The following is a 23,381-nucleotide window of genomic DNA, read 5'->3' as shown; positions in this document are numbered from 1 at the left end:
GAAGGGGAGGGACAGAGCTGGCTCCCCGCCCCGGGATCCCCCGAACTCCGGGACAGCGGCCGCCCCTGGAGAGCAGCCAGGGCAGTTAAGAAGCGTAGTGACTGGAGCTACGTAGTGGCTGGGTCTAAGGGCCTACGGGCCTAGGTCCTTCCTCTGACCCAGCCCGATCCAAGCCTACGGACCAACCTAAGCATCCATGAGTCAGCCATCCCTGAGTCAGTCTAGCCGGCCCTGGAAATTCAGGGATCCCAGTAACCCTTTCAGCTCGAGATCCGAGGACCGCGCGCTGGGGCAGGTAAGAAACATCTAGATCCGGATTAGCTGGCAAGAACTTCTCAACTGGAAGGAGTGAGTAATATTCACAGCGGTCTGAGGAAGGCTGGGACGCAGGCAGTGCGAGGAAGAGCCCTGGGCTTGGAATCAGAAGTCTGTCTGAGTCTGTTTGAGTTTCGACTTGTGTGCCGCCTTAATAACCACTTTCCCTCTCAGCCTTTTTCCTCTTCTGCAGACGAAGGGTAGTAATAGCCAGCATTTATATTACGCTTTCGGGTTTAGAAAAGGCTTTATGTGTTATCTCATTTGATCACAACAGCTCTGCGAAATAGGCGCTCTTATTATTCCCATTTTACAGATTCAGAAACAGAGGCTGAGAGAGGTTAAGTAATTTACCCAAGGTCACATTGCTAGTATGTATTGGAGGCAGGATTTGGACTCAGGTCCTTCTGACGCCAAGTCAACCACTATCCACCGTCACCTCTCTCTGGCTAGCCCCTAAGGGTTGTTGTGAGGAAAGCTGAACAATTGTGGCTTATTATTTGTCTTCTATTAGAACCCCTACCTGCGGGGGTGGGGGAAGGAGAAGGAGATCCACAGGATAGAGATTCATGTTCAGTTTGCCTTTGGGGAGTAATGGAGACTTAGTGTCCCTGGGTTATGTGGCTCAGGCGGAACCGGCCCCCCCGAACACCTCACCCCACTCCACCCTGCCTCATACGTCGGACTTTGAAAAGAAGATGTGGGGACGCACGATAGTATGGGGCAGGGCCGGGTAGGAAAAAGCTCGAGACGTGGTTGGTGGCAGCTGGGGCAGTCTCCATTTCCGTAGCGCTTTAAAACTGACAAAGCGACTGGAATTGGTCGTGCAAATATTACATGAGGAAATGTGGCGATGTGACTTGCACACCCACAATTATGTCAGAGACAGGATTTCGAACCAGGTCCTCTGGCATTGAGTCCAAGGTTTCCACTACCTCAAACTTCCCGTGCCCGGGGGTGGAAGGAGGAGGGGGACTTCCCAAGCCCAGCTGTCACCTCCGCCCCCGAGCCTGGCCGCACCCAGCTTTCAACCTGCCCGTCTGTCCCAGGACACTTTAGCCTCCACCACCTCTCAGAGCTATAGGATTGAGAGGACGAAGGGCGGAGGAGGACCTAGCTCTCCTCCGCCCAAGTCCTCAGAAACGGAAACAATTGATAGGGTCCCCTGCTCCCCAAAAGAAGGGATCCCCGGGGTTGATGACTACAGGATCAAAGGGGAACACTTGCGAGGCACAGAGGGCTGCAGACACCTGATTGATGCCTGGGACACCCAGAGTAGACCCACCAGCCTCCATCCCACAGCTTCATCTGGGCTCGGCCCCGCCCAGTCTGGTGATTGGCTACTAGTCCCCAGCTGATTTGAATGAACCATTCAGGTCTCTACTCGGGGTTCTAGAACCCTACCCATTTAACTCCTTCACTGCCGCAAGGTGGTGAGTATAAGTGGAAAAGAGGCTCTTTTAACCCAAAGGACTGCCAGATTCAAGGGGTGACGTTGGCAAACCGTGTCAGGATCATGGGGTAGCCAAGAGAGTGAGCCCGGGGTTCCTTGGATTCTACAGGGGCTCCGGGAGCTACCGAGTCGGTGTTGGGCGACGGTGAATGCGGACAAAAAGTTCCCAAAACCCTACCCCAAGTTAGGGCCCTGGGCTACTGAACTCCGCAGACCCCAGCCAGGAGCCCCCGGCCTCAAAATGATCTACGCTCCAACGTAGGCCAAGTGGTCGCCCTCCTCGAAGTTCCAGGCAAAATATAAACCTGAGAAAAACTACAGAGCTGGAGGAAAAGCCGGAAGGCCACGGCCTCGGGTATGATCTAGGCTCCCTGTCCCTTTAGTAAATGACGGACGCGCCCAAAGGGCAGCGACTCTCAGGCCCGGGTTGTGGCTGTGCCCAGTATCCCGAGACTGAGAGACTATTTATTCTGGGCCAGAAGTGAGAAAGTTGATTGTGATCTTTATAATTATCGCGCGTAGGGGGAAGGGATGGGGTTGGGCGGGTGGAGGGGAGAGTCAAGTCAAATTCACTAGCCTTTATTAAGCATTCTGCGTATTAGACACTGTGTTAAATTCTGAAGATATAAAGAAAAGGAAAAAGCCCCTGCCTTCAAAGAGCGCACATTCTAACATTCGGGCTGAATGGGAGGTAATTTTGGTAGCATTAAGGGAGATGGGGACAGGAAGTCACGCAGGAGGGAGGACAAGAAAGAAGGTGATTGACCCTTCAGACTTGCCCCTGGGCTGTGAGGTTGGAAGGACTGAGTACTCTCCTAATGACAGGCAGTCTGAATGGAAATGGAAGATGAGAAAGACATCAGAGAGAGCTAAGAGTGTATTATCTAAACATACACACATACACACACACACACACACACACAGGGCAACAAACACAATTTGGCATAGTGTGAATGGCAGAGCTATAAAACACCTAAAAGAATGTGAGACTAGTCAATAAGCATTTATTAAGCACTTACTATGTGCTGGGCACTGTGCTAAGCGTTGGAGAGAAAAAGAAAGACAATAGATAGTCTGTCAAGGAGTTAAGCCTAATGCAGGAGACAACAAGCAAACATATTCAAACAAGCTGTGTACAATATAAATGGGAAATAATTCATCACTGCAGTTAAGAGGGATTGAGAAAGGCTTCCTGTGGAAGGGGGTTTTTTAGGTGAGACTTGAAAGAAGCTGGGGAAGCTGGGAGGAGGAGATAAGGAGACAGAGCATTCCAGACGTGGGAGACAGCCAGTGAAAATGTCAGAAATCCGAAGATGGAGTGTCTGGTTCAAGGAACAGCAAAGTAACCAGTGTCACTGGATCACAGATTATGTGGAGGTGGGAGAGGGGTGTAAAATGTAAGAAGGCTGGAAAGGTAGGATGGGGAGGAGGGACTAGGCTATGAAGGGCTTTGAATGTCAAACAGAAGATTTTTGTACTTGATTCTGGTGATGATAGAGCCACTGAGTTTATTGAGTAGGGATGTAACATGGTCAGACTTGTGCTTTAGGAAGAACAAGAGTGTGGGAGAGACTTATAGCAGCAGACCTATTGCAATAATCCAGGCATGACAGGATGAGAGCCTGCATTAGAGGTATGCCAGTGTTAGAGGAGACAAGGGGGAGTATTTGAGAAATGTTGCAAAGGTGAAATCACAGTGTTGGCAACAGATTAGATATGAGAGGAGAGACAGTGAGGGTGACAGAAAGTGAAGAATCCAGAACTACTTATATGTTGTGAGCCTGAGGGACAGTGAGCACAGAGAAGAGGTGCTCTCCACATTAATAGGGAGGTTTGGAAGTGAGGAGGGTTTGGGGGGGGATCTAGAATGTTAGAGCTGGAAAAGATCTTATAACGTAGAATGTTAGACCATAATACATAGAATGTTAGAGCTAGGAGGGATTTTAAAAGTCCCAGAGGTTCTTAACCCTTTCTGTGTAATGGCCCAACCCTTTGGCAGTCTGGGGAAGCCTAAAGACTCTTCAGAATGTTTTTAAATGCATAAAATAAAATATTTAGGATTATAAAGGAAACCAATTATATTAAAATGTTTATTTTAAAATTTTAATCAAATTTATGGACCTCTGGTTAAGAACTGCTGGTTTCCAGTCCAGCTGTTTGCTATATGAATATAATCTCTAAAAAAATGAGAGACTGACCATATTAACACTGAGAAGGCGAAGCATATGGAATGTATTGCCCTGTGAGAAGGCATATGCTGAAAGTTAAAGAAATCTACAATGAAATTTCAAGGAAAGTTATCACACAGTTATCACAGGAGGATACTGAGCTGAACCTAGGTCTTTTCTCAGGGATCCAGGCTTATGTTCTCATGGAAACCCTCACCCTATGGTAGTTTCCCCAGCCATGCAAGGCATTGAGTAGGAGCAGGGGGAGAGTTCATTGAGTGTGTGGTTCTTTCTCTTTGAGCCATGCCCAGGTCTCTATCACCAGACCAGCTCCAGTCACGCTGCAGAAAAATCGGCAGACGGGGATCTTTTGGAGCTCAACCATCTTCCCAATGGCTGAACCATGGAAATACCTCCCTGAAGAATTACTGTCATTGATCTTCCGATACTTACCCCTTCGCGACCGATATTCCGTTTCCCAAGTCTGCCAGGCTTGGGCCACTGCTGTCAACTCAAGCTCTGTGTGGTACATCACAGATATCAGGTGAGGAACCAGTAAGGACCCCTTTCTGCCTTCCCCACAGTAGGAGCCTCTTCCTTTCAAGAGTTCTAAACCCCAAAAGCACCCAGGTGGCAGGAGACAGCACTGAGCCTGCAGTCAGGAAGACCTAAGTGCAAATCTGGCCTTGGACCCTTACTACTGTATGGGTCTGGGCAAGTCACTTAACCTTATTTTAGCCTCAGTTTTATCATCTATAAAAGGGTATAATAATAATAATAATAATACCTGCCATATAGGGCTGATGTGAGGATTAAATGAGATATTTGTAAAGTGCTTTACAAACCCTAAAGAGCTATAGAACTATTATTATTTTTATTGTTATTATTATTATTAAACTTAACTGAGGTCCCAGGGCACCTTAGCCATGGGACAAATTCAAACTGATAGCAAAGGACCAGTTCTGGCACTTTAGTTTTCAGTGAACACTATCATCGAAATTAGAATAACTGCCTCCAAATGAGTGACTGAGTCCCATTAATGATTACTTGTGAGAGAAGGTAGCCAGCCCAGGCTTATCAGTTCCACCCACTTCCCAGTGTTCTTGACTAATGACTCATGCTTAGAAAGCTTCCAACTTCCACTCTTACCCCAGAGGAAGTGGGTCCATTCCCTAGGGTCCTCTGAAAAGTTTTACAATACTGTAAACATTCAGCAAACTAATAACACAGGCATCACCCTAAAGCCCTGTCTCATGCCGGCTCAGACACCAGGGATGGAGAGATGGCTCTGCACCCCCTCACCTCATATGTCCTGCCTCCAAGTAGGAGAGAGAAGGCCTTCGGGGAAATTTACTGACTTGGCTATATGGAAGGAGGAAGGTGTTGGGCCTCAAACCTCACATTCTAGAAGTCTATGCCTGCAGATAATGAGTATACGGTAGCAGATATAGCCAATCTGCAAGGGCTTCAAGTACCTGCCCAGTGGTTTTTTGGTTGTCCAAGGCCTAACCTAGCTAATTCATTTGGCTTCAATTCAGCGGGCAGTTATTAAATGCCTACCACATGTCAGTTCTTGGAAAGAAAAGAAAGGAAGGGAGGAAGGAAAAAGAGAGGGAAGGAGGGAGAAAGAAAGAAAGAAAAAAGAAAGAAAGAAAAGGAGGAAGGAATGAAGGAAGGAGGGGTCTTTACCCTTTAAAGAGTTTGCATTCTTTTGAAATGTAGCTAAATGTGAAAGGGCTCAGAGCCAATCGGGCAAGAAGCTAAAAGCATTTAATTAAAAATTAAAATTTTTTCCTGAGCTTTAATTTAACAAATGCCAAATTGAATGTGTATTTGTGTATACAGAGTAAATCAGAAAAAAGGAGATTATGCAGGTCTTTATATGTGTAGCTAAATTTTTTTTAAATGTATGTATTAAATTCAACCTGTAGCTTTTGTGTTTGTCCTGCTCCATTGGACTTCTTTCTGGTCTTCCTTCTGTTTTCCTTTCTCCATTTAAAAAAAAAAGCTGTCTCAAAACTCTCTTTGCTTCCCTCTTTCCTTCCTTCCTCCCTTTCTCTTTCTTTCTCCCTCCTATCCCTATCTCCCCTCAACCTCCCACCCCAATCCCAATGGAAAAAGAAAAAAAAAAGCCCTAGTAACAGATATTTGTTGTCAAGCAAAACACATTCCTTCATTGGTCCTGTAGAGAAACGTATGCCTTATTTTGCATCTTGAGTCAATTACCCCTCTGCCAATTGATGAGTAGCATGCTTCCTTATCAGTCCTCTGGAATGAGAATTGGTCATTCATTTGATCAAAGTTCTCCAGTCTTTTAGAGTAATTTTTTTTGTAATTCAACAAGCATTTATTAAACATCTACCGGGTATTAAAAAAAAAAGGCAAAAACAGTCTCTGCCCTCAAAGACCTCTCATTCCAATGGCAGAGACAATATATAAAAAACCAGGTACATACAACCTATATACAGAACAAATGGGAAGCATTCTGAGAGGGAAAAGCATTAATAGCCTGGGGGACCAGGAAAGGCCTCCTACGGAAAGTAGGTTTTGAGCTGAGTCTAGAAAGGAAGCCAGGGAACCTCAGAGGCCAAGGTGAGAAGGCAGAGTACTCAACCAGCTCAAAGGCAAGCCAGGAGATGAGAAAAAAGAGTATCCTGTGTGAGGGACAGTGAACATGCCGATGTGGCTTCATCATCGAATCTACAGAGGGGAATAATGTGTGAGAAAACTGCAAAGGTAAGGAGGCACCAGCTTATGAACAAATAAAGAAGTTTATATTTGACCCTGGGGGAGCCATTGGAGCTAAGGAGGCTTAGAGAGGTTGACACAGTCAGACCTACGAGTTACAGAATCACCTTGGCAGCTGAATGGAGGATGGGTTGGACTGGGGAGAGATCTGGGATGAGGAAGCCAGTTAGAAGGCTATTGCCATAGTCCAGGTAAGAGGTGTTGAAGGCCAGAAACAACTGTGGCTCTGTGAGTGGAGAGAAGGGAACAACTAAGTATATGTAAGAGTTTGTAAAGTTAGAAAGGACAAGATTTGTCAACAAATCGGATATATGGGGTGAGTTGGGGACTTCAGGAGAAGGCTGACCACTGGGTGATTATTGTAATTTGCTTACTTAAATTTTTTTTTAATTCATTCATTTGTTTGTTTGTTTTTGCCATAGCTAATCCCGAAGGCTCGTCTGTTGAGGCAGGGAAGGGCTACTCTCTGCATGAGCATACTAGGGAGTACTTACAGTAATAATGTAAGGCATTTTTGAAGGAGTATTAACTATTTCTTTTTACAATGAAAGAGATGATTTATCTATTTATGATTTCTTCAGCCCAAAACTATGTCCCAGGGGCAAATCCCTCTTGGTGTGTCACGGCACATGAGAGTGAGGACTTAGAATGTCAGACTTGGAAGGGTTAGACCAGATAAGGCCAGGCCATCAAGTTGGTTCAGGGGAGGAAGCCTTGGTCTTTTTCACTGCAGATTAGAGGTGCACACATCCATCCCAGTGTGAGTTTATTTCATTGACAACTCAGCAATTGCCTTGGGCAAGTGCCTTGCTGAGATCCTGAAGCAGTTGAGACGGGAAGGATGGAAATAGAGAGCTAGGAGCACCGTGGAACATAGAGGGACAACTATGAGTTCTTCCTTGCCTCCGGCAGCCCTGTTGATAATTTCCCCCTCTGTTTTGTCCTGAAAGCTGCGAACTGGAGGCAGACGCGGCTGCCTTGAATAGTCTGTCCCCCTGCCTGGGTCAGATCCGCCACCTGGGGCTGGAGTTTGACCCGTCCAAGGAAGGGAGCCGGAGGGCAGCCACGGAGCTCCTAACTGCCTTGGCCCAGCAGGGCCCCGGCCTGCAGGGGCTGCGTATTGTTTGCAGAGGCGAGAACCCGCTCTTCTACTCTGGCCAAGACATCCTGAACGGACTGCTCCAAGTGTGCACAGCGCGGCCGCTGGGTCCCTGCGCGCTCCAACAGCTGGATCTCCGAAGCATGCCTTTCACCCTGGACGACGGATTAGTGCTGCAGGTGGCGCGGAACTGCCCGGAGCTCCGAGGTCTTTTCCTCAACAACAGGACGCTGGTATGCAACGTGCGACCGGAGACGGTGCGCACCATCCTGGCTGCCTGCCCTCACCTGTGCGCGCTCGGTCTCTACTACGCCAGCCTGTCAACTCAGGTGCTGGCCACCCTGGCCGAGAAGGGCCGCCCGCCTTTCCAGCACCTGGCCGTGTTCTGCGCCCGGCTAGACAAGTACGCCGAGGACATACCCGACGACGCGTGGATCGCGGCCCGAAGGCGTCACCCGGGGCTCGCGGTGGATCTTGAGCTGGACCATACGGTGCCCGATGAGCGGGTCACCCTCGTCCTGCAGCCCACCATCCCCGTGACCACACTGAGGCTCAACACGTTCGGCGAGGTAGCTGAGGCAGTGCGCCTCGCAGGCCGCCACTACGCTACCACCCTGACAGCCCTGGTAGTGCGCGCCACAGCGTCGGCCGCCCTGAACTCAGCGCTGGAGGAGCTGGCCCGGGGCTGCGGCCACCTGCGCGAGGTGCACTGCTACTGTGTGGTGACACCCGCTGTAGTGAGCGCCTTCCTAACCCATTGCCCCTGCCTCCGCAGTTACACGCTCAAGGTCACTCGGGAGCCGCACCCTTGGCGGCCCAAAATTGTCAGGTGACAAGCTTGAACCCCAGGCTGAGAGGAACCGCGGAATCTGCACTGCGGCTTTCCTAACCCTACAGCTAATCTAGACAGAGTGTTGTGGTGGAAAGAGATCAAGTTCAAACCCACCTCTACCTCTTATGTGCAATGTAACCTAAGGCGCGTTCCTTCCTTACCCTAGGCCTCATTTTCCTTCTCTGAAAAGAAGGGGTTTGGATTAATTCATTTCTAAAATCCCCTCCAGTTCTAGATTCCAGGATCTGCGCTGAGAGGGAGACAGACATGCTAATCCCAACTTCGTGGATTTTAGGGCTCTTAGCTGCATGAACAAGAGGAAGGACATATCTGTTAAGTACTTGCTATGAGTGCCTATGGGGTTAGAACCACAAAAAGTCACATCCTGGGAGGTGGGTGGGTGGGGGGAGATTCAGAAACCACTTAGTTCGGCTCCCTCTTTTTATAGATGGGATCCAGAGAGAATATTGAAGTCACCCACGGCCACACGAATAGGTGCCGGAGAATTGGAGCCTCTGAGGTGGACACCATCTCAGGCAATATGGTTTTCTAAGACCTGGGCCCTAGAATCTCCCAGTAGCTAGGTTTCTCGACAGAATATGCTCTTCCCTAGTTCAGGAGCCCTCCCTTTCTACTGGATCCTGACAGGCAGTGAAATGTAGTGGTGAGAACACTGGAATGAATTACAATCACACAATTCCTCTACTCAAATCTACGCGTCCTTCTTCTGTGACCCAGATGTGGTGTACATACATGTGCACAAACACACCCACACACTTTCAGACACACAGGCAAGACTACACACCAACATCCTTAAAGTAAAAGCACCGCTTAGGAGTCAGGAGGACTAGCAACCTTGGGCAAGTCACCTTCCTCCCAGGTCTACAGTTTCTTCCTTCATTAAACAAGGAAGAGCTAGAACAATCTTTTCAGCTGTTACATTAATCAATGTCTTTGTATCCTGGGCCCTCCAAGAGTTCAATTTTCACAGGAGTAAGAGAACCAAGCTGAGACCAGAGGGAGGGCATATAGGCAGGTACCCAGGGTGCAGGGAAGGAGGAAGGGGGGGGGGATGCCTGTGGTTGAGTCACTTAAAATATTCCATACATATTCGTATTTTTAAGGCCAGAAAATTCTACTTTCCATGGCCCATAGGTATTTTAATGAGATCATACATAAAGGACTGTTACCCAGATGGGCAGTCTCACACACAGGAATTTCCAAACTTTCTCTATAGTCTTTAATTGACTCTGATTGAGAGTGATCCAGATCAAGGGCTATGGAAATATTGGTGGGGGGACTCTCTACATTAACATAGTCAAAAGGAGGGCATCAGTGAGGTCTTCCAAAGTGTTTTGCTTTCTGCTGGTCCCAGCTTCTGGAGGCTGGGATGCATAAGGCAGCACAGAGTAGTAGACAAAACACTGGACTTTAAGCAATAGGAGACTTGGGGTCCAGCCCTGTTGGGTAAGTCACTCCATCTCTTTGAGACTCGGTTTCCCCCACTCAGTAAAATACTTGTCCTACCTACCTCACTGGACTGTTTTAAAGAAAATGCATTGTAAATCTTAAGTTGATTATGGGAAAGTGAACTTTTGGAAAATCTCTGTGATTTGGTGGAGGCTTTCGATGGGGGAGTGCTTTATTTAAAAAAAAAAAAGTGGACAGAGGGCACAGATGGAGAGAGGATGTGGGTAAGGGTCCTTCCCAAACCTGAGGGGGAGCAGGATCTTCCTTGGTGTCCAAGAGAGGGAAAGGTGGGCAGGCCTTTGGATAAGGTCTGTTGTGGGAGAGGGGTAAGGGAAGGGTTGAGGCTGGCTCCCCCCAGGAAGAACTTGCACTGTTGGCACTTTCCCCAGGGGGAGAGAGCAGCAGTGCTCTCTCTCCACACACACACACACACACACACACACACACACACACACGGACCCTATCCCATGACCTGCTTTCCTCCCATTGCCTATAGCCATACTCCAAGGTACAGGTCCAAGTAGGGTTTGCCCCTCCTATTTACTGACTCCTTTCATCAGATATACTCTTCCTCCCTTTCTCCCCTTCTTTTTTTGCTCTGTTCATCCACCCTGCTACTAGAGTGTATTGAAAGAGAGCTGGGGAATAGTACCCTTGGGTAGAAAACAGTTGCCTTTGAAAATAGTAGGTTTCCTCGAGGGTATGGAGCCTTAGGGATCAGTCATCCCAAGAAGCCCTGAATTGTATGGGGGAAGGAGACGGGTCTTCTCTTAAACAGCAGAGTTGAGGACCCACACCCTGAGAAGCCTGGATATTGAAGCATGGGTTAGTCCACTCCCCACCCCTCCTCCAATTTTTTTAGCCCTAATTTTGAAGGGAAGGGTACAACACTTGCACCACTGCATCTTTTTTCTGCTCAGCTTTCATTCTTTTTACTGGTCTCCATTCATCTCCACACACCCAGAGCTGTGGGTCCTCCACTATTTATTCATCCTTGCAACTGATATGGCCCACCGTTTCTCCAATGAGGGGTTCAGACCAGAGGATGTCTAAGGTCCCTGGTAGTCCTACTGTTTACAAACCCATCTCCTATTATCATCCTTTAGAATTGCAAATATATAGTTGGTGTTAGAAAAACAAAAGACTTTGGGGCTCTGACACTTTTTTAGCTGTGTGTCCTTTGGGCAAGTCACTTCACTGCCTCAGTTTCCTCTTCTGTAAAATAAAGGAATTAGATTAGACCAGGAGTTCTTAGCCTTTGGTTCTTGAACTTGCATATTTTTAAAAAATATGTTTATTTATTTCAAGATAATTGATTTCCTTTCTAATTCTATGTATTCAATTTTATTTATTTAAAAACCTGATTCTGATTCCCAAAGGGGTCAAGGACACTAGTTATCCTATTTTACTGAGGAGGAAACTGAGGCACGGAGAGTTTGTGGGACTTGCCCGAGGTCATGTGGCCAATAAATGGCAGAACTCCAACTAGAAACCAGGGTCCTTGGCTCCCCGGTTCAGGGTGCTTTTCGCTACACACATTCCCAGCTTTGGTCCTCACTATTTCCCTTCCTCGCACACTCACTCCCGCTGGCACACTCCTTACTCTCCTTCCCCCACCCCCACCCCCTTCTCTCTGCCCACCCTCCAGCCTGCAGCCTCTGACCCCGTGTCCGGCACGTCTGTCAGTCCTCAGGCCGTGCCGGGCGCTGAGCGCGCCCCGCCACCCTCTCGGCAGTCCAGGCCCGGGCAGGGAGCACGTGGCCCCCCCGCCTGATCCGGTCTCGGGGCAGGGGCGGGGACGGGGGCTCTGGGAGGCCGCTCGCGGTGCGCAGCACTTTGCTGTCCCCAGGCCATTGTCCCCGGGGCGGGGCCGGGCTGAGCCACGCCGCCCCGAAGTGCTGAGCTGGGAAGAGCGCTGGGTGCTGATGCAGAGGACTGTCCCCCAAAGCGTGGAGGAGGCCGCCGGGGGCCCCGCCGTGGCCATGGACGGCTACCCCAGCCCTGTGCCTGCCTTCCTTACCAAACTGTGGACGCTGGTGGGGGACCCCGAGACGAACCATCTCATCTGCTGGAGCCCCGTGAGTGTGACACCCCGCCCCTCTGGGAATGTGTCCCAGGGTGTGTATCACCCTCTCGGCATGCCACTGTCACTGTGACCTCGGGCTCCCCCCCCCCCCTCTATCAATTCGATTCAACTAATATTTATTGAACTGACTCTGCCAGTATCTCCTTAATGACCCTCCCTGGCACCCCACAAGTGAGAGCATCCTACTGTTAAAAGATTTTGACAGTTTTAGTGCTGGACAAGACCCCAAGCTAGATATCTAATAGGACCCCGACATTTTACATATGAGAAGGAAACTGTAGAGAACCTCAGAAAAATCACCCTGTCAAAGCCCTTCCCCCAGTTCTGACCCCCTCCCCCTCTTCCATCAGTGCCGGCCTTCCCTCTACATCCTTATGACAAGGCTTGGGGCCCCAGGATGGTGGGGTCGGATTCCAGCTGTCCTCAGGCCACTTTTTTTTTTTTTTCAGCTTAGGGGTAGAGGCAATGAGAGGCAGTAGCAGAAATGGGGAGAATACTTAAAGATCAGATCTGTGGGATTTCAAACTGGAAGGGACTTTAAAGATCATTAATCCAACTTTGTCATTTTACAAATGAGGAAACTGAGGCCCAGAATAAGAAATGTCTTAGAGACAGCAAATTCTCAGCTGAGACTCAAATTCAGGTTTGTTTTCGGCCTGCATGTCAATGTCCTTTACAATAAGAGCCCCTGGTCAGAGATGTTCCTGAAAAGGAAGGAGAGAACCCCTTTTATGAGGGGAGGGTTAGGGTAGACATGGGGACAGCTGTGTTAGGATCCTCTGTGTATGATTGTATATGTCAGAGCTGGAAGGGTCCTTAGAGATCACCATTTAACAGATGAGAAAACTGATGCCCTGAGAAGGGAAATGGCTTCCCAAGGTAATTTAGCTAGTTAGTGGCAGATCCCACTGTTTTGACTCCTGATCCAGTGCTCTTGCCTCAGGTGTGGGCTTGGAATCAGAAAGACCTGAGTTCAAATCCTGCCTCAGACACTAACTAGTTATATGACCCTGTGCAAGTCACTTCACCTCTTTGCCTCAGTTTCCTCATCTGTAAAATGGGGATGATAATAATAGCACCTACCTCCCAGGATTGTTGTGAGGATTAAATGAGATTATAATTGTAAGGCAGCACAGTGACTGGCACATAGTAAGTGGTATGTAAATGTTAGTTGTTATTGTTATTATTATTATTATCATCATCATAACATTCATAGTTGTGTGTCTAAATTCATAGAGGTTTGAATCTATATATGTGAATGCTAGATGGCAAAGTGGATAGAGCACTGGGCTTGGAGTCGGGAAGACCTGAGTTCAGACTTAGCCTCAGATGCTTATTAGCTGCAGGACCATAGGCAAGTCCCTTAACTTCTCTCTGCCTGCCTCAGTTTCCTAATATGTAAACTGGGGATGAGAATAGCACCTACCTCCCAGGGTTGCTGTGAAGAGCAAATTAGATTATATTTGTAAAATGTGCTTAGCACAGTGCCTGGCACATAGTAGGAACAATCTAAGTGATGATTCCCTTCCTCTCCAAATTTCCCAGCAACTTAATTAAATCTTGTACACAGCCATCTACTAACTCTCACCTTTTTGAAAGGCAGTGTGGTGTAGTGGAGAAAGAATTGGATTGAGACTCAGAAGCCCCAGGTTGGCTCTGGGAATAGTGCTCTATCTGCTTTTCATTGGCTGTTTGAACTTGGGAAAGTCATGGGATCTCTGGATAGCAGGGAAGTCAGAAGTCAAGAGTCTAGGGGTTCTTCACCTTGTTGATGCCCTGGACCCTTTGGTGGCAGCCTAGGGACCCCTCCTCAGAATGTGTCTAATGCAAAAAATAAAATACAGAAGATTACAAAAGAAACTAATTACAGTGAAATGCAGTCAGCAAAATATAGTTTTAAAAAAACAAGTTCACAGATGCTAGGTTAAGAACTACTGATTTCATGTAACTTGCTCATTTTACAAAGAAGAAAACTGAGACCCAGAGGGGCATGTGAACTCCCCAAAGTCATGGCTGTCCAATGGCGCCTACCTCCTGATTCAGGACTAAATGGCAAAGTAAGGATTTGAACTCCAAACCTTGGGCTCCTTCCTCTATACCACAGCTACATCTTTTTTTTTTTTAATAGAAAATACAATTTTAAAGACATCCATCATTGGTCTTTACATAGACTAAATATCCCCCTACATTCCTCTCCCTCCCCTCCCCAGTCCCTTATAATAAAATTCACAGATACCAGAGATTTACACTTCAGCCTCAGTTTCCTCGTCAGAAAATAGGCTAAAGCTTTACTCTATTTACCTTATCTATCTCTAAGTGGTGTGAAGATCATTCAGTGAGATTATATATGTGTATATATGTACATGTGTGAACATAGACACACATATAAGTATATAGGTATGAAATCATATCTACCAATGTCAGCTCTAATTATGAATCTCTGTTCCCCGAATGTGCCATTTCACAGAGACATCCTGATAGAGTACATGGATGACCAGATGAGGAGTCCTAGAAGACCTCATTTTGAATCCCACCTCAAACACTATTAGCTGTGTGGTCTGGGGCAAGTCACATACCCACTCTAAGCCTCAGTGATCTCATCTATAAATTGGGGATGATGAAAAGTAGGGTTGTCAACAGGCTCAAATGAGATGATAGACACAAAACATTTTACAAGAATTAAAATGCTACATTAATGTAAGCTGTTATAATATATAATATATATTATATATATAATATAATATAATATATATTATAATATAATTCTCTCACACTTCCAAGACTTTGCCCAGGCTATCCCCATGCTCCTTTTTCTCATCTCTAACTGCTGGAACCTCTACCTCCCTGCACAAATCAGCTTCTATACAAGACCTTTCCAGATTCCCTTTACTCCCCAGTTTTTAATGTTCTCCCCTTATTTGGAAATGAGTGTATACATACAACACACATACATACATGTACATATACATATACATATACATACACATATACACACATATTATATATATATATATGTATATACTTTATCAGTGTTTCACCCAAGTAGATAGGGCACTCTATGATGATAGACTGTTTCATTCTATCTTGGAGCTCTCAGTGCCTAGCATAAGCATACACTAGGTGTATAATAAATGCTTATTATTGTTCTATTTGTGTCTCTGTGTGTCGGTTGCCCTGTACCTCTCTGTGTCTCTGTCTATGTATGCCTGTTTTTTTTTGGTGGGCGGGGGGTCTCTCTGTCTCTATGTATGTCTGTGTTTTGGGGGTATTTTGCAGAATGGAACCAGCTTCCATGTACGTGATCAGGGCCGCTTTGCCAAGGAAGTTCTGCCCAAATACTTTAAACACAACAACATGGCCAGTTTTGTGAGGCAGCTTAACATGTGTAAGTGTCTCTTGCCAACACCATTATCACCCAAGAAGGAGGAGGGTCAGGGCAGGAGAGGAGAGGACATTGGCTGGTGGGAGAAAGAAGAGGAGAATCCTCACCCCACCTGGGAGAACTGGAGTCCTACTCTACCCCTGCAGGCCTGGGGGCCTCTGCTTTATTAAACATGGGGGAGGGAAGCCCTGGGGGAAGACTGCTGAATGCTGGGTCAGGAGACCTGGCTTGCGTCCCACCTGGGGCTCGTATGACACCAGGCAGAGGCTCTCTGACTGGAATGGGGGACAATGGGAACAAGGATGGGGTGGGGGGGGGAGATTTGTAGCTGACAGATAGCCCTTGGGAGTTTGTTTACAAAGTCCTTTATCGTACAGTTTTGGTTCTCACAACATCTTGGTGAGGAAGTTACCCTTTTTTCCGGATGAATTTGTAGAGGTTTGGTGGCTTTATTCGTACTTACAGTAAGAGGCAGAATTCCAAACCCAGGTTTCTGGGGCCTTCAAGTGCAGGGTGCTGCCTCTGCATGGAGAGGCAGGAAAAGGGCTTACAATTCCGACCTGCAGAGGCTGCTGTGAGGAAAGTGCTTCACGCACTCTTCCAATGAGTGATTGTTCTAGAGGGGACTGCGGGCCTTCAGGGTCAGCATCCCCATGAACCTCCCCTCTGGGGACTTCTCAGATGGTTTCAGGAAGGTGGTGAGCATTGAGCAGGGAGGCTTGGTGAAGCCAGACCGGGACGACACGGAGTTCCAACACCTGTGTTTCCTCCGAGGGCATGAACACTTGCTGGAACACATTAAGAGGAAGGTGGGCCCACTCCTCCCAGCCCAGCTCCAGCCTCTATTCCCAAGCCAGCCTCAGCCCCAGTCCCAACCCTAATCCCATCTCCAATAGAGTCTCTGACCCAGGCCAGCCCCTAGCCCCAGCCCCAGATTGGTCCCAGTCCGGCCCCAGGTCAGTCCCAGGCCAGCCCCAGCTCCAGCTCAGCCCCTGGGGGGAGGGGCACCGGGTTCCCTACCCCTCCCCGCCCCAGCACAGGGGAGAGCAGGGCAGCAGAGATGAGGGGTTGGCTGGGTCAGAGCTCAGCCCTCCTCTGGACACCACTGCAGGTCTCAGTGCTGAGGAGTGAGGAGAGCCGGCTGCGTCAGGAGGACCTGAGTCGTCTGCTCTGCGAGGTTCAGCTGCTTCGAGGCCAGCAGGACAGCGCTGAGGGCCAGCTCCAAGACCTCAGGCAGTGAGCAGGCAGGGGGCTGACAGGTCTGGCTGTTGGGATGAGGTTTCTCCTTGCTATTGTAGGGGGAAATCGGGTTTCTAGAACCCCAAATCTTCCTAACAATCTCTCACAGCCTCCACCCTGAGAAGCCTCCAAGAGGGCTCTCTTTGCCCAGTGTTTCCCAATTAACAGTGTTCTTTCCTGGCCTCCTTGCTGAGAGGACTCTGAAATGGGATGCAGTCTCAGAGTTGGCAGGGTCTCAAGGACATAACATGTTAAAGATGCAAGGGATCGAGATTATAGAATGTCAGAATGAGAAACTGCCTTAGAGAGCCATGCTCTTTACACTTACTCTACACTTCCTTGGGTCCTGTCCCTCCCTCTGGCCCACCCCAGAAAATTGGTTACAGAGTCAATTTCCTAAGGAAGGGCAGGAGGGTCGGGGAAAGGACTTGGAAGCTTCACATTTTATAGCTTCTTTGCCTTTGTACAGGTCAGTTCTGGGCTCAGGGTCTCTTTGGTGGCCCAGAGAATATTCTTGTTTGGGAATCTAGGGTCTCCCCTTAACCCTGGCTTCTAGGCCTGGGCTGGTGGTTCTTGGCTCTTCTGGCTTTAAGTCGAAGGCACTGTCCAGCAGCACATCTCTTCAGACCCCAGGCTCAGAGACCACTGAAAGCCCCTTCCCTTCCCTCCAGGGTGACCTGGAAGAAGCTGCTCCATCGCATCTCCTTCTGAAAGCACCCCTTCCCAATCCCTGGGAACTAAGGGAATGGGCATGTAGGTGGCCTGGTGGGTGGCCTGGTGGGCACTCTTTTCCCCTAACTCTCCTGCCCTTCTCTAGGCGGTGGAATGTATGTTTGCATAGATGTGGGGGAGGGGGAGGTCAGTTCCACCTCCCCCTCTTCTTTATTTTTTTCTGTCTCCAGGCAAAATGAGGTCCTGTGGCGTGAGGTAGTGAGCCTCCGGCAGCAACACCATCAACAACACAGAGTTATTAACAAGGTAGGGCTCTTTCTTCCCAGATCCTTCTTTCTCCCACCAACTCACCCTATGTGGGACTCCACCCAACCCCCTCACATGGCCTCCCCCGCCTGAGAAGTGAACTGTGGGGTCACAGCCAACTGGGATGGCATCATAACTTCTCATACCCCTTCTCCCTTCCCTCATCGCCCTTCGCTCCTGACCCAGCCCAGGGATGAGCGCTTGGCATGGGTGGGATGTAGTAGTGTTCAGCTCTGGGGCAATCTTAGGGTCCAATTGTTGGAACCTCGGGGATTTACTGCTTCCTAAGCTGGGAGAGAGGGACAGAAAGGAAAGGCTTCTGATAGTCTGGGGGAGGCTACACTTGGCTCCTAGAAGGAAGGGGGACACTCCAAACTAGTTTTAGTGGTTGCTGTTCTAGACAGGAGTGGTATCTCTAGGGTCCTGGAGGCAGGCTCTCCATGAAAAGGTTGGGTCTTTCCCTCCCTCCTCTGATGGTGAAAGATGTCTCTCTTCCTCGACCCATTAACCTTTTTATCCTGCACAGTTGATCCAGTGCCTCTTTGGTCCACTCCAGGCTGGGCCCAGCGGTGGGACCACCAAGAGAAAACTGTGAGTGGGGTATTTGAGAGATAGGGACAGGCCTATATTCCTCTGCCTACAGCCAACTTCCCTCAGCTCATTCCCTGAGTCCCAGCTCCCTTCCCCTTCCCCCAGCTGGAGTGGACCCTCCCAAACACCACTGTCCTAGGAGTTCAGGCCACAGAGCAGAGCCTCTAGGGTCTCCCCATCCCATGGTCCTCTGGGCTAGTCCCCTTCTCCCTGCCATGTGATCAGGGTGCCATGGTGACAGAACCAGGGCTCAGGGTGGCCAGAGGGCTGATTCAGCACTGCTGCTATTACTGGCAGGGGGTAATGAGAAGGGTGGGGTGGTTAGGCTGGGTCCCAGAGTGGGGGGGGGGCATCACAGCCAGTCTGTGGGTTCCCAGAGCATCATAGAAGTCTGGCACTGTCTGCAGACTCCTCAGTTCAGTGGCACCCTGGTACAATTGAACCCCAAGCTTCCCAATCCCCTCCCCTGTGAGGACAGCTGAAAGAGAGGGAGGATGGGGTCTGGGAGGGAGAGGTGAATTGTGATCCTGAGCCCTCCCCTGTCCCCTTAAGGCCCCTGATGCTGGATGAAGGGACTGTGACGAACCCTGGAGTCAAAGTCAGCAGACCCCTGGCCAAGCTTCCCTTGCAGGACTCCTACTTTATCCAGTCAGTAAGTGTCATGCTCATTCCTTACCCCCTGCTGAATAATTCATGCAGGGAATATTGCACTCCAAGAGGAAAAAAAGGAGGGCAGGGGTTATCTCATCAAACTGAGGACACCCCCAAAGAGCCCAGGATGCTACACCAGCAAGGTTATTTCCCCATCAGATCTGGGTCCCCTTCTTCTGTTTTCCTTGGGCTCAGTCAGGGGAGCTGGGCCTGGTACTGTGTTTACAGCCCTCCACAGAGCCGTCCTCCTGCCAAAACAGCCCCAGAGGACTGAAGGGACCCATCATCTCTGACGTCTCTGAAGCTTCCCTTTCCCCCGAAAGAATCATGTCACCGTCGTCCAGCACTGGGAGGTAAGAGGGGAATCGGGAGGAAGCCTGAAAGAGGGGGTTCTGGGATTGCCGAGGTGGGTGGGAGGCGCTGGGCTGCAGTGGAGGCTCTTCTCTGGTGCAGGGAGAAGGGCCCGGTGCTGCTCAAGGAAGAGCCGGCCAGCCCCGGGGGGAAAGGCACAGCTGGTCCAGGCGTTGCCCCAAACGACTATGACTTCTACGTGACAGCACCACCCGTGCTCCCCGTGGCTGTGGTACAATCTATCCTGGAAGGCAAGGGGAGCTGCAGCCCCGAGGGGCACAAAAGTATCCAGCAGCCAGAGAGAAGGGGCCCGAGGGGGCCCCCAGACAGGTGAGGGGAGGGTCTGAGCAGCAGAGGCCCTTGGGGGCTTAGAGCCAAGGTCAGCATTGAGTAGTCCACGATGGGCTTGTGAACTTCTGGTCTTGACAAACACATAGGAAGAGAATATCCCATGTCTTAGGGTCTCCTACTCAGTTGTGCCAAGATGCTAGACCTGGGTGAGGAAGGACTTCTCTGCTCCCCTCCCCTCCACCTTTCTACTTTCTGATGCCTCTCCTAATATCAGGAGAGGATCTCATGCCATTATTCTCAGAATGAACATGTTTATCTTTGAACCCTCTCCCATGGGGGGGTTGATATTTAAGCCCTAGCCCCCCCGCTGTAAGTACTCCAGATAAGCCTCTGGACTTCCTTAGTTCCATGGGGTGAAGGGCAGTATAAATAGAGTTTGTGCATGTATGCATTCCTTCATTCAGTGAACCTCAATTAAGTGCCTACTGTGTACAGTAGGTGGAGGTGGCACCGGAGTTTCTGAGTCGGCTCTTGAAGGAAGGACTTGAGGGAGATTCGGGGTAAGGGTGGCTATTCTAATGAACCCAGAAACAGCCATGCACAGCAGAATGAGGAGGCTGTTCCTCTCGCTCACCCACCCTGAGGCTGCCTGCCGTTTTGTGACAGCTAGCACAGAGAGCAGAGAGCCTAGGAGTCAGGTGAACCCCGTTGGCGTTTGCGGTGTGACCTTAGGGAATCCATTTCTCTCCTTTGGGCTTCGATCTCTTTTCTGCAATGAAGGGACCGGAGTAGATAGATTTCCAAGACCTTTCTCAGCTCTGAACAACCTCCAAGACTCTCCTGGCTGCAGGGATGTTCATTTTGACCTGATCAAAAAAGGGTAGGGGGGTGGGGTAAGGTACAGTGTGATTTGTTCCTGGACCTCCCCCTCCCCCACGGAAAAGCTTTCCTAAAGGAGTTCTGTGGAGGGAGGGGAAGGCAGGGAGTATGGCTGAGCCAGGGTCCTTGGTCCCCACAGGGAGCTGGGGGAGCCCCTAGATGTTGCAGACCTGAGCCTAGAGAGTTTACAGCTGTTGCTTCGGGGCCAGCCTGGCAGCTTAGAGCCCGAGGCGGGGCTGGAGGTGAGTATCCACCCCTACCCAGCCCAGGGATGGTGTTACTGCCTTCTTGGGTCTTCCCTTCCCTTTCTTCATTGGGGGGGGGGGGGGGGGGGGGTGGTGGTGGTGGTGGAAGAGCTCAGCATGTGGAGCCAAAATACCTAGATAGGAATTCGGGCTCTACCATCAACTACCTCTGGGCCAAGGCGCTTTCCGTCTCTGGGCCTCAGTTTTCTCTTCTGTAAAATTGAGAGGCTTGGTCTAGCTGATCTCACAAGTCCCGTCCAGCTCTAAATTCTGTAATCCTCAGGTGTTCAGCCCAGGCCTCCCAGGGAGCGAGTGGAGCCTGCTAGATATGGATGTGGGACTGACCCTGGTAAGGAGGGGGAGGGGAAGGAACCCGGGAGGGCATCACTGGGACAATGCTAAGGGCGGGGTTTCTGTCCTGTGCCCAAGCCAGCGCAGTTCCCCACCCCACCCCAAACCTCCCCTTCTTTCGGATCCTGTAGAAGACCCCTTCCACTCCACCTCAGGTCAGCCCATCCAAGGGCAGAATTCCTAAATCAAGGTCACTCTCAAATTGACCTTATTTTGTCGAACCTCTCTTCCGCCCATAGAGCCTCGGTGTGTCCCCCCCGCCTCGTTCCCCAGCTCCAGCTTCCCACTAGTTTTCCCGAAGGAGGCTCAATGCTTTCCTCCCCACCCCCACCCACCCCTTTCTGTCTCTGTGCTCGGAATTTTTCCATCCAGATGCAGCAACTCCCCAAAGATATGGAGAAGAGTGAGACTGAGCTAGTATCCAAAGGGTCGAATCCCCCGGGTTCAGGTAGCTATTGTGTAACGTGAGAGCGCGTCCCGGTGGGTGTTTGGGGTGGGCGTGGGGAAGCTGGGGAAAGTCGCGGGGCGAGTTGTGAAGAGTTACTCCGCATCAGCCCCTCCACTTTTTCAGTGGAAGCATCTGGGTGGAATTTGAGGGAGGGGAAGGCAGACCTGGATATTGGCCTGAAGGAAAGCACTCGGCGTGGGGCCAGGAATGTTGAGGTTTGAGGTCTGGGCCTGACTGACCCCCAGCATCCCAGGGGGGAATAGGGTTGAAAGATTTAGAAAGAATGGGGAGCGGCAGTGTCTGGGCTGAGAAAAAAGGGAAAGAAGAGGGCACGGGCAGGAGGTTAGAGAACAAGGGAGGAGACCTGGGGTGGAGAGACCCCCAGCGCGAGAAGAAATGTTTCCTTCTTGGGTGTTTGCATCTTAGGACAGCGGGTCCTCCCACGAAGGCCCTGGTAGAGGAGGTTTGCTGTCCCAGGTGGGTACTGAAAGCCCCAGTTCTTTACCTTCTGCCCCTCCCCCCGCTCCTCTGTCCTTTCAGGAAAAGAGCCTGCAGCCTCCAGGACCCCCCGAACGTTCCCGATGGAAGCCCCCTCGAGCTTCGGAGCTCCGGCCCTCGGGGTCCCCGGTGCCTTGGCCCTTTATGACCCCTCGCAGACCCTGGCCCACAATGGAACTCGGACCTCCTACCTGAGCCCGGGGGCTAGTCCCGACCCGTGAGGGGAGGGAGCAGAGGGTAGGGCCAATCAGAGCGGGCCAGAGGGATTCGGCGCCCCTCCCCATTCTGTGCCACTTGGTTCGGATTCCAGCCTACCCACCCCTCCTCCCACCCTTCCCCCCCGCATCCCCACCCCAGGAGTTTCAAGACCCCGGGCCTGAGTAAGTGAGTGCACCAGGCAGTGAATTGGGTACGTAGCGCCCCAGAGTGCGCTGAGCGCCCCTGGCAGGAGATAGCCCCTCCCCAGAAGCCCAGGGCTCCGCCTCGCCGCCGGCCGGTGCGACGGGACCAGAGGGCGGGGACCCGGCCCGGATTTCATTGGTTCAGGGGTCCGCCTCCACCCCCCCCCCCCCCCCGGTCCCCCCCCCCCCCTCAGCGCCCCACCCCTGCCCCGCCCTTCCTTGCACTTTGGTCCTGGGTTTCCAGGCTACTCCTGAGTGCGGGTTACAAATAAAAAAGATGCAGTTTCTTTCCAGCGCTCGCACCCTCTGCCTCCAGGACTACCTGTGGCTGCGCCGCCGCCCAGGCTCCGGATCCGGGCTGTATTTGTTTGGCTCTGCGTCTCCAGCCCCACCCTCACCCACTCTGAGCCCCATGGGGCTCAGATACTCAAAAGGGACTGTGATCTCATCGATTTGGAAGGTCCCTCTAAAGATGGCGATTTCAACCCATCCATGCCTGCCCATCCTGTGCGACTCGTTCTGTGACACCATTACAAAGTGTTTTCCCCACAGCAGCTCTGGGAGGCAGGTAGAGTGAGTCATAGCGACCCTGTTTTACCGATTAAAGAAACTGAGACTCGGGAGAGTATTATGATTAACAGCAACAGCAACAACAACAGATCTTTATAGGCTTGGAGTCAGGAAGTTCTGAGACTAGCTGCGTGACCCTGGGCAAATCATTTAACCTCTTGCGGTCCCATTTTCCTCAACTGTAAAATGGGAATAAAAATAGCGCCTACTTTCCAGGGTTGTTGTGAGAATGAAATAAGATAATGTTTGTAATACTCTTTGCAAACTTTAAAAACTGCTACAGAAGTGTTAGCTGCTATCAATTATCACATTTTCTGGTTTGCAAAAAGGAGATT

General features: G+C 50.2%; 2 protein-coding genes across 9 annotated transcripts; both read left to right on the top strand.

Annotated features, from left to right (window-relative positions):
- The first annotated feature begins 28 nt into the window (after positions 1 to 28).
- FBXL8 (F-box and leucine rich repeat protein 8) lies at positions 29 to 9,326 on the top strand. Of its 7 annotated transcripts, XM_027847085.1 has the most exons (4): positions 210 to 295; positions 1,878 to 2,123; positions 4,238 to 4,480; positions 7,635 to 9,326. In XM_027847085.1, the coding sequence occupies exons 3-4, from the start codon at positions 4,329 to 4,331 to the stop codon at positions 8,614 to 8,616; spliced, it is 1,134 nt and encodes a 377-aa protein (XP_027702886.1). In that variant the 5' UTR covers positions 210 to 295; positions 1,878 to 2,123; positions 4,238 to 4,328; the 3' UTR covers positions 8,617 to 9,326. The 7 variants fall into 7 exon arrangements, with proteins under 7 accessions (XP_027702874.1, XP_027702914.1, XP_027702893.1 ...); XM_027847073.1 differs by lacking the exon at positions 1,878 to 2,123 and having other exon boundaries at positions 29 to 295; positions 4,248 to 4,480; XM_027847113.1 differs by lacking the exon at positions 1,878 to 2,123 and having other exon boundaries at positions 207 to 295; positions 4,262 to 4,480.
- A 2,684-nt stretch (positions 9,327 to 12,010) lies between these two features.
- Positions 12,011 to 22,512, top strand: HSF4 (heat shock transcription factor 4). Of its 2 annotated transcripts, none has more exons than XM_027847593.1 (13): positions 12,011 to 12,163; positions 15,448 to 15,556; positions 16,235 to 16,362; positions 16,665 to 16,789; positions 17,695 to 17,770; positions 18,297 to 18,361; positions 18,914 to 19,013; positions 19,241 to 19,365; positions 19,466 to 19,693; positions 20,673 to 20,775; positions 21,062 to 21,127; positions 21,502 to 21,577; positions 22,118 to 22,512. In XM_027847593.1, the coding sequence occupies exons 1-13, from the start codon at positions 12,011 to 12,013 to the stop codon at positions 22,294 to 22,296; spliced, it is 1,533 nt and encodes a 510-aa protein (XP_027703394.1). In that variant the 3' UTR covers positions 22,297 to 22,512. The 2 variants fall into 2 exon arrangements, with proteins under 2 accessions (XP_027703394.1, XP_027703395.1); XM_027847594.1 differs by having other exon boundaries at positions 12,046 to 12,163; positions 19,208 to 19,365.
- Positions 22,513 to 23,381: the final 869 nt, after the last annotated feature.

Source organism: Vombatus ursinus, unplaced genomic scaffold, assembly GCF_900497805.2.
Source record: "Vombatus ursinus unplaced genomic scaffold, bare-nosed wombat genome assembly UNPS02005286.1, whole genome shotgun sequence".
Lineage (NCBI taxonomy): Eukaryota > Metazoa > Chordata > Mammalia > Diprotodontia > Vombatidae > Vombatus > Vombatus ursinus.
The sequence above is the reverse complement of the archived record's forward strand: the minus strand, read 5'-3'. Positions and strand labels throughout refer to the sequence as shown.

Bases quoted from the DNA above. Each gene is read 5' to 3' on its own strand.
- FBXL8 (XM_027847073.1), top strand. From the start codon at position 197: ATGAGTCAGCCATCCCTGAGTCAGTCTAGCCGGCCCTGGAAATTCAGG. The intron at 296-4,247 runs GTAAGAAACATC...AGCCATGCCCAG, and splicing joins AGGACCGCGCGCTGGGGCAG to GTCTCTATCACCAGACCAGC. The intron at 4,481-7,634 runs GTGAGGAACCAG...TTGTCCTGAAAG, and splicing joins TGGTACATCACAGATATCAG to CTGCGAACTGGAGGCAGACG.
- HSF4 (XM_027847593.1), top strand. From the start codon at position 12,011: ATGCAGAGGACTGTCCCCCAAAGCGTGGAGGAGGCCGCCGGGGGCCCC. The intron at 16,790-17,694 runs GTGAGCAGGCAG...TTCTGTCTCCAG, and splicing joins CAGCTCCAAGACCTCAGGCA to GCAAAATGAGGTCCTGTGGC. The intron at 18,362-18,913 runs GTGAGTGGGGTA...TGTCCCCTTAAG, and splicing joins GGGACCACCAAGAGAAAACT to GCCCCTGATGCTGGATGAAG.